General features: G+C 37.6%; 1 protein-coding gene across 1 annotated transcript in view; it reads right to left on the bottom strand.

Moving 5' to 3' along the window:
- LOC135480177 (collagen alpha-1(I) chain-like) overlaps positions 1–9,505 on the bottom strand; it is a 79,866-nt gene continuing 70,361 nt past the window's right edge. Inside the window, 12 exon segments of the mRNA XM_064759943.1 lie at positions 1–954; positions 2,260–2,472; positions 2,627–2,695; positions 3,776–3,888; positions 4,197–4,524; positions 5,216–5,251; positions 5,671–5,706; positions 6,742–6,795; positions 7,104–7,211; positions 7,761–7,814; positions 8,610–8,663; positions 8,883–8,936. Of these exon segments, the coding sequence (XP_064616013.1) occupies positions 811–954; positions 2,260–2,472; positions 2,627–2,695; positions 3,776–3,888; positions 4,197–4,524; positions 5,216–5,251; positions 5,671–5,706; positions 6,742–6,795; positions 7,104–7,211; positions 7,761–7,814; positions 8,610–8,663; positions 8,883–8,936 (1,263 nt within the window). The 3' untranslated portion in view covers positions 1–810.

Raw genomic sequence — 9,505 nt, 5'->3', positions numbered from 1 at the left:
TATCTTACAGATCTGAGAAAAACAGAAAACCACTCAAAAAACGAAATAGCAAAGCCAAGTCAAACATCCCCAGCTGATTTTATTGAGCCATTCCTAAGAAGCTGCAAAATTTGATTTTCCCACTTTTTAGACCCTTTAATGCAAAGGCAAATCCTAGTCAGACCAGATCCTAACTTTGTGGCACTGAGTTTTTATGTTCCAAATTAAACCAGATTTAAGAACTTATTACTGAATCATAGTGAACAATCTGGGTAAGATAAGGATATAGCGCCAAGAATATCTACAAGCCACAAAAAAAAAAACAAAAAAAAAAACAAAAAAACAAAGAGGTAAACAGTAAACATTTAAGGAAAAACAGTAAATCAAATGCTGTAATACAACAAACCAAATGTTGGTTCAAACTTTCAACATCTCATTCTACCAGGTGGGAATCTATATTCAAATGGTGACATGCGTGTTAGAACAAATTTACCTACACTAATTGTTAGTGGTCTACGTTAAGTGTGCACTGTTAAGCTGAGTGGGATGGGTTATCTACCTTATATCTACACAGTTCTCTACCTTTACAAAAAGTTTCTAATGTGGGAAAGAGGGAAAAGTGGTAATTAGCTTTAATGTTAATGCAGCTATATATACGATCAGTTTATCGATGGTATATGATTACTATTAGAAACCTGTGGGGAATTTTTCTACCAAATCAACTGTTCAGGTTCTGGCTGCTGTCTCTCTCGCTCTAAATCAGATATGTATACACAAGAGTAATGGCAGTGATGGAGGCGGGGTGTTTTATATTGGCGTAAGGGGCCGGGCTCAGCTGAAGCAGACTGGGCCCACTTCAAAGCCAAATTGCTGCCACGGCTCGCCATAATCTTTAGGCATGAAGTCTTTAATGGGTAACCGGTGGACACGATTTGTCGTCACTTGGAATGCCGTGTAGCTGGCTCTCATCTGCTTCTGTAACAAAAGAGAAAAAAAAAAGGACATTATTAACATACTCTGAACAGACAGACGACCAGTATATGTATATCAGTGCATGTAAGTACAACGAACATCACAGATATCCCTCCAAATTAAGGTCCACATTTCTATCACTAACTACTCTATTTCACCTAAAGTACCGGTAAGTAAAAGTTTTCTTTTAGAAGCACATAAAGGCCTTAAAATGACACATTTCACGCCAACACCTGCATTTTTGGTGAAGACACGCCACAAAAATGCTTATGTGTCCCTATTTATAGGTGGATGACTCAATCAATTAGGAGAAAGCAAAAGATGTCACTGAAAACTGCTAAATTTTAGGTGAAGTACGGTAGTCCTTCATGAGATATAGACCGAGATTACATGTAGGTGTTAATGTGTAGCTAGCACACATAAACGTGCTAACAGACTATTAAAAACAGACAAATAACCCAATATGCTTCCCTATTTACAATGGATATCAAAACTTTGCCCCCAAGTGTCACAATTCCTTCACCCACCCTATGTAAGATATAACCAGTATTATATTGGTCTGTAAACACAGCAGTAAACATAAGATTAAACTGACTGAAGAAAAATTCAGACACAGTAAAAGCCCTATAACAATCTTGTCTGCACCAGACAGCCTAGACAAAAGGGCAGATACTAATATGTAATTTAAACTGATCATGAACTGTGTTGTACATCTGATCAAAAGTGTAATAAGATTTACATGCAAGACCAGTATTAACTTTGGTCTGGACTTAACTTTCCCATTTGTTTTGAATTAATCAGAATAAGACAGGTATTTAGATTTAAGCCTGGCTTAGCTTTTCGTACACTTTTGAACAACTGGAACCAATGCATTTTCTGAATGACAATATGGTATATAAACACATTTTGCTTTTAATTGCGGTTAGAGGTATCGTTACATTTCTATGCGCAGAGGATCTACCAGAGATTTGTGGAAAATTTGATCAGTACAAATCCAACCCAATTTTGGCTATTATTTTAGAATATCCCAATTAATTACCTTTTACTAAATATCAGTCTTGTCTGCCTATGTGTTATAATTCAAAACAAATTTTAAAAAATTAGCTTTATAACTTATCAAACTTTAGAATCAGTTTAACATAAATATTACAGGTACATACATGCATGAATCTGAAATATGCCATAAGGCAATATTTTGAGTTATTCTTGGTAAAAACAGAAAACTTTATCTGCAAACATGAATTTTCCTTCCAATAAATCTCCAGCCTCCAATAAATCTATAGCCTCTATAAGACAGAATGTACTTACCCTACAACCATCAAAAGGCACTTCATGCTGGGTGAAATCATGGGTGTTAAACTCGTGGTCATTGTTGCCTAAGAGTGTTAAGGCTTTTTCAAATCCGTAGGTTTTCTTGTCGTACCAGGCCACAGAGCCTGTACAGAAGTATGTGAATTTTTGCGAGGCCTTGGAGCTCAGAATCCTCAGTACCTTCAACTGCACTGTGTTGCCGTAGAGAATCTGAAATGGAATACGATAACAAGAGTTTAACATACTCAAGATTGAATGAGTGACAGATTAGGGATTAAAGCAACATTGGCGATATCCCAGGCATATGTTGACAAGAATAACTAGATGCACAAAAAGAAAAGGCAGAAACAATCATGTCACTCACCTCAAATCCTCCATTCATCTCACTAAACCATTGACCAGCTTTCACCTTCTTCCAGAACTGTGACACAATCTGTTTAACATTGAAAATGGAGACACGAATGAACGTGTATATGTAAGTATGCTTGCTGTTTTATGTCATGCTTAATAATTTGTCATATGGTGACGAGGAGTCATTAGGTGTGTGTACATATATTTGATGTTCTTGTAGCAGGGTGAGTCCATGCAGCCAAAGTGGTGCTGCCGCCACTGAACTATCATGCTGAAGACACCAGACACGACACCTCAACCTGTCACATTAAACTAACACCAATCCAACAAGCCCAGTTCCTTGTTCTAACCTCTCAGAGAGCACCAAGGAGAGGCAGCAACAAGTACCAGTTGTAAAGTCCCTGATATGCTCAAACCTGGGTTTGATCCCGGGTCTCCCAACTTCCAGGCAGACGGTCTAAGCATAAGGGCATTGAAGTCGTCAACATTGAACCAGTAGTGTTATAATGATAGTGACAAACAGCTAAGTCTGGGGCAACTAAGGTACTACTGAGCTCTGAATGGAACATCTTGATACACAGCTATCATGCTAGAGTCTGGTTATTATTCCTAACAAATCTGTTAAACCAGAACCTCAGTCATATTCATGTTTTTATTACATTCATAAATACTGCCATAATTTTTAATGCATGTGTTTGGATATAAATAACAAATTTATTACACTTGCATCATATCCTCATTTCCATCATGTTTAGGTATAAATGTATCCGGCATCCATTACACCAAAACATGGTCCCAATTAAACACCACACAAATTTTTACAAATTTTTTAAATTTTTATTTAAAGTGGCATTATTGAAGGAAATGTAGGAATCCATGCACAGTACAACTACTGAGAGTCACAGAATTCGTTAAATGTGCAAAAGTTCTGCATGGATTGGGCTGGTTTTGAAACCTAACTTCACGTTTCTTGAAGTCACACACAAAACTTAATCGAAGCTGGACAATAATTTTTAGCAGATATTGCGCAAAAACTAAAGTGTGATAGATGGACTGAAGGACAGGCAGACAGATTAACAACACTTGCTTGTTTTGCGAAAAAGGGAGATAATAAGCAAAAACAACCATAGAAAACACATAATCATTAACAGGTTAATCTCACCATCCTGGTCTCTGTGAGTGGGTAGACACACGTCTGTCCCTCAGCTGTCAGGTTACACCACACCTGGATGGCATCTGTGCCCACGCCCTGATTAGGATCCACCCAGTACCAACCTTTGCAAACATAAAACACCTGTTAATTTCCAGGCACCTCACAATGACAATTTCCACTGTCAAATCTGGTGTAGAGCACCCAGCGAAGTTTCATATGAGTTGCCTCAGTGATTTTGGAGACATAAACTTGGCCAGATATTACCAGCCATCAATCTAATACAAGCTCATTTCTATAAAAGTAGGTCAAAGGTCAGTCACGAATATCAAAAATATCAGTTTACAACTGTTAAGTACTTCTGATAGAGCTTTTTTACACACGGAAAATATTTTTTACATCTTTTTGTTTACCTTTCTTCTATTGCACTTACCGTCTTTAAAGTTAGGGTGTGCCAAGAAGATGTCTCTGCAGTGCATGGCTGGGTTTGCTCTGGTGCCTTTTGGTTTGAGGATATTGTCCACTTCCTCTTGTAACTCGTCTATATAAGTAAAGATTTTGTCCACCACACGAGTCAAGCCTTCCTCTACGGTTACGTTCTTATCAGCCATGTTGTCAATGACTTCATGGACATCAGCGACATCTCTCTTCTTTCTGCGACGCTCTGTGCTCAAACTACGCTTTCTACGCAGAGTCTGACCCATCAGTTCAGCGGGGAATGGAGTTGCCTCCCCTGGTGGACCCGGAGGACCTTGTGGACCCTGAAAAAGGGAGATTACTCTGGATTTTGTGAAGGGGAGGTTGTTCTATGGTGTACATATATATGTCAATATCACATATGATCTACTGTATAATCCCAGAAGTACCATACCAACATGCGGCCTGACATCTTGGCTATTGCTAGTCAGAGTGCCTTGCATTTAAGAATGCTAAGAAGAGTCTTGTGTTTTTAAAGAGATGTGTTACATAATTACAGAATTTATAAATTTACCTGGAGACAGTACATGCAGCAATGGAGACAGATAAAGCACAAGTAAGCCTTCTTTTACTAAACATTTCAAGGCACACAGAGTCAGCTGGCTTCAAATAGTCCTAAAGACGTGACCCACTTCTTAATATATTAAATGCAAAGCTCTCTGACTAGAACAGACCAAGCGTTAGTATGGCAATTCTACGCTGAGCATTCAGACTCTGTCTTATATTAAGTAAATCATTTACAAGCCAATGGCTTATAGGCATTTACTTGGAAATCAGGAAAAATTTCTATTCTAAACATTTTCTGGACCAATAAACAAAGCCTATTCAGAAATTCATGCATTTTGTACCCTTGTGTCATCTTGGAAGAACACCTTTGTACCAAAAGAAACTTAAAAAAACAAAGCAATAAATAGCACTAACAAAATGTCCAGCTGATTTGAAAAAAATAAAAAACATACAAAGCAATGTACTTACAGGTGGTCCTTCCTCTCCCTTTATACCTCTCATGCCCTGGGTGTTGAAAACAAAATACAGACTGAAGTACACATATCTCAGGCTTACCTCAGATACAAAACACAACATGTACATTACACATCTCGTCTAAAGACATAACAGCTGACTACCAATGTAATATGTAATATTTATTATAAAAGAAAATATTATAATCACTTTACTTAAATTGAATTTATTTTGTAAAGTTTTGTTTCCTAGATTTCAAGTAATACATTTTCAGTTTGTTTCTGGACTTCATGTATCAAATATAACTTTAAAAATATTACAATGTTACAATAACAATGCAATACTCTCGGCAATGTGTTTGCTGTACACTTGTTACATGAATGTTTAACAGAATTACAACTATTTTTCACAATTTTATTCATAAAATATTGCATGTTTAAAAGCACTAAAAAATGATGACAAAAACTTACAGGTTCCCCCTTTGGTCCTGGTGGTCCCTCAGGACCCTGAAATCAACAAACACCAACATCAATTCAGTTTAACATCAATTCAGTTCAATTCAACATCAATTCAGTTCAACATCACCAAAAACCTATGAATAAATTGCAACAACCTGCAGCAGTACATTAAAAGTAGCAGAGCTCCAACTCTCTTTCGCCTTACATATTCCAAAGTAACATAATTAAAATGTCTCATTTTTTTCCTCTTTGCAATTATATTTATAAGTGTACTTAAACTTACTTATAAACAATACAATATTCTATTTCAAAATTAGCACGTCATTCACCAATTGGACAGCGAAATTTATACAAGCAAAGAAAAGTAGCAGGCCACCAAAGATTTTCTATTTCAAGCCCTGCGCATGGTATTACAATAACATATCATTCATCAATTGGACAGCGAAATTTATACAAGCAAAGAAAAGTAGCAGGCCACCAAAGATTTTCTATTTCAAGCCCTGCACATTGTATTACAATAACATATCATTCACCAATTGGACAGCAAAATTTATACAAGCAAAGAAAAGTAGCAGGCCACCAAAGATTTTCTATTTCAAGCCCTGCGCATGATATTACAATAACATATCATTCATCAATTGGACAGCGAAATTTATACAAGCAAAGAAAAGTAGCAGGCCACCAAAGATTTTCTATTTCAAGCCCTGCGCATGATATTACAATAACATATCATTCATCAATTGGACAGCGAAATTTATACAAGCAAAGAAAAGTAGCAGGCCACCAAAGATTTTCTATTTCAAGCCCTGCACATTGTATTACAATAACATATCATTCACCAATTGGACAGCAAAATTTATACAAGCAAAGAAAAGTAGCAGGCCACCAAAGATTTTCTATTTCAAGCCCTGCGCATGGTATTACAATAACATATCATTCACCAACTGGACAGCGAAATTTATACAAGCCAAGAAAAGTAGCAGGCCACCAAAGATTTTCTATTTCAAGCCCTGCCCATGGTATTACAATAACATAAAGAATCAGACAGTGCTCACATTGTGATCAGTCTATCATGCTGCTTACCTCAGTTCCTGGAGGACCTCTGGGACCCACTGGGCCAGGTGGACCGACTGGACCCTACAACAACAACAGCATTGTCAGAGAGATGGAAATGCCACACAAACAAGGTAGGTTTTGTTTGTTTGCAAAAGTCATATGATGAAGGTGTCTTGATGCCTTTATAATGCCACCTCACTAAACAACAATGCTGCAGACACCAATCCCAGAAAGTTTAATTGTCTTTCTCAAGATCTGACCTGACCTGACTGGACCTGCCTCAAGAGTTGATATAAAAGGACTTATTCTTCAATCGAGAGGCTCCCTTCATTCGCAGTACAACAAAAAAGAAATGTTTCAGGGCATATTATACATTATGGTATACTCACAGGATCTCCCTTCATGCCCGGCGTACCGTCAATCCCTGGGGGTCCAGGTTCTCCCTTCTCCCCAGGTTCACCCTGAAGGCCGGTCAGACCAATTTTGCCAGGACGACCCTACAACACCGAACATACATGTACATTCTGTAGCTGTTTATAATGTTCAGCTCTACTTAACAACACTTCAAAAAGATCTGCCTAATAGGACTAAATTAGACTTCACAGCAACGCTATCAGACAGCTCGCCTGTAGGAAACACATGAATGCAAAACTTCAGCTCAATACATAAAGTACTGAAGTTGTGAATTTGGTCATTTAGAGTAATTCATATGCACACAGAGCACCAGTGTACAGTAACAGTATACCAGCTAACAGCAGGCTGTGTTAAATTTAGGACCGACCAAAGTACATGAATTTAAAAGACAGATGAATATATACATATACATATATATATTTAAAAAAAAATTCAAATACTGTGCACCCATGTCTCCATAGGTACATTAAGAAAAAATAACCAAAGTGTGAGGATTGTTTTGGCGAATGTAGCAGCATTTTCATGGCTGATTATAATCAGTGTTAAGCCTATAATTCCCCTTTGAATTGTGAAAAATCCATGTACATATCATTTAATAATTCATTAAACTGCTATATCCTCTGTCCAATTACCTTCACGCCCTTCTGTCCTTGATCACCTTTAGGTCCAACAGATCCTTTCACTCCCTGAACAAAAAGCAAAGAAGAAAACGACATACAATTTTAATAATAAACTCAACTCTTCTCCAACTTACTTACAAGTAGGTGTATTTTCAGATATGCCTAAACTATTTTGACTTTCACTGACTGATTGATGTCAACTACATGCTTAAGATAATTTCACTAATACGAACACAGTCTGTTAAATAGGTGGACACCATAGTGCCCAAAGTTGACCCATTTCCCACATTTAACACACAGGTTTTCACCCGCAGCAAGTTCAAGGCATCTGCAATAAAGGTGGATGGTAAATGATTTCCAACCAATTTGGAAAACAGGGACAGCTCGGATTAATAATATTGCTGGGGTTTGTTCTTTGGTGGTTTGTGCAGAAGCAAGTGGATTAGGGCAGCCATTTCACCATCTTAATTACTTCATCGATATTCTAGAAGTCGCAAAATAAGCAAACATACTCCTGTCAATGTGGTCAACTAAACTGATTAAATCAAGCTGGGCAAGAATGAAGATGGGAGCACATAATGGCCAAAAGGATAACTGACTATAGATTAGAGGATACATGTTTTAAAGTTTCAGGAGTTAATTGTCTTTTGAGGAATGGTTCAGTAGAGAGTACATGTAACAAAGTTTTGGTGTCAGAAGTGGCATTATAGTCAAGTCGAGAGGATACATGTATTGTAACATAGTTTTGATGTCAGAAGTGACAGTATAGTCAAGTCTATAAAGGTATCAGCAGTGTCAAGTCCAAACACCACATGTATTGTAACAAAGTTTTGGTGTCAGAAGTGTTTTAGTAGGACTTACCAAGGCACCAGGTTCCCCAGGTTTACCAGGGGTACCAGCAGCCCCAGGTTCTCCCTACAACAAAGAATAGTGCAGTTGAAACTTACCATGTTAACATGTTCTGGACATCTTCGGCACAGATAACTTTTACAGAAAGTAAATTCATATCAACAATCAACATCATCAGGTTCATCACTAACAAGTTTGATTTCACTGTCACAACATGAGCAGAGTAAATAAAACAGGTAAGCTAAAAAAATGAAATGACATACATTTATTACAGCGTGTACTTACAGCTGGACCGGGTTGACCCCTCAATCCACGGGATCCTGGACCCCCCATTGGACCCTGGAGAAGAAAAGTGGAACATGTACCGTTCTGGTACACACAACTCCATTGCAAAAGCAGAATTGCAACACACACACGAAAATGATTACCTCCAATTGTATTTTCTTACTTTGAATGGTTTCTTGAAACCTGTGCTCTGTTTAATACTTTTAGATGTATCCATATCAATGTAAACTTGTGTAAACACGGAAATAAAATCACGATGGAATAGACAGTGAGTCTTATTATTTTATACTTATTTATTTCATTGTTGTGTAAAGCCATACTCAAGAAGTTTTAATCTGTAAGTTGCCGGTCAGCTTCATAAGTGGAGAAAACTGGAGTGCCCTTTGTCAAGTCAAGGTGACGTACAGGTGTGCACACCATACTGGTGGAAGACAGGTGATCTTCAATGAATGTTGGACTGTGCACAGGGTCAAACGTTTATTGCCACGAATTCACCACAAGCAGTTTAATGGAGTTGTGAGACTTAAAATTTACTGAGGCCATGGCGACTGAAAGGGAAGCACCTTTAAAAACTAAATCAAAACCTGCTACCCATCATTCTTCTTACTAGGGCCTTTAAGACA

The sequence above is a fragment of the Liolophura sinensis genome, chromosome 13 (assembly GCF_032854445.1).
Source record: "Liolophura sinensis isolate JHLJ2023 chromosome 13, CUHK_Ljap_v2, whole genome shotgun sequence".
NCBI lineage: Eukaryota > Metazoa > Mollusca > Polyplacophora > Chitonida > Chitonidae > Liolophura > Liolophura sinensis.
The sequence above is the reverse complement of the archived record's forward strand: the minus strand, read 5'-3'. Positions and strand labels throughout refer to the sequence as shown.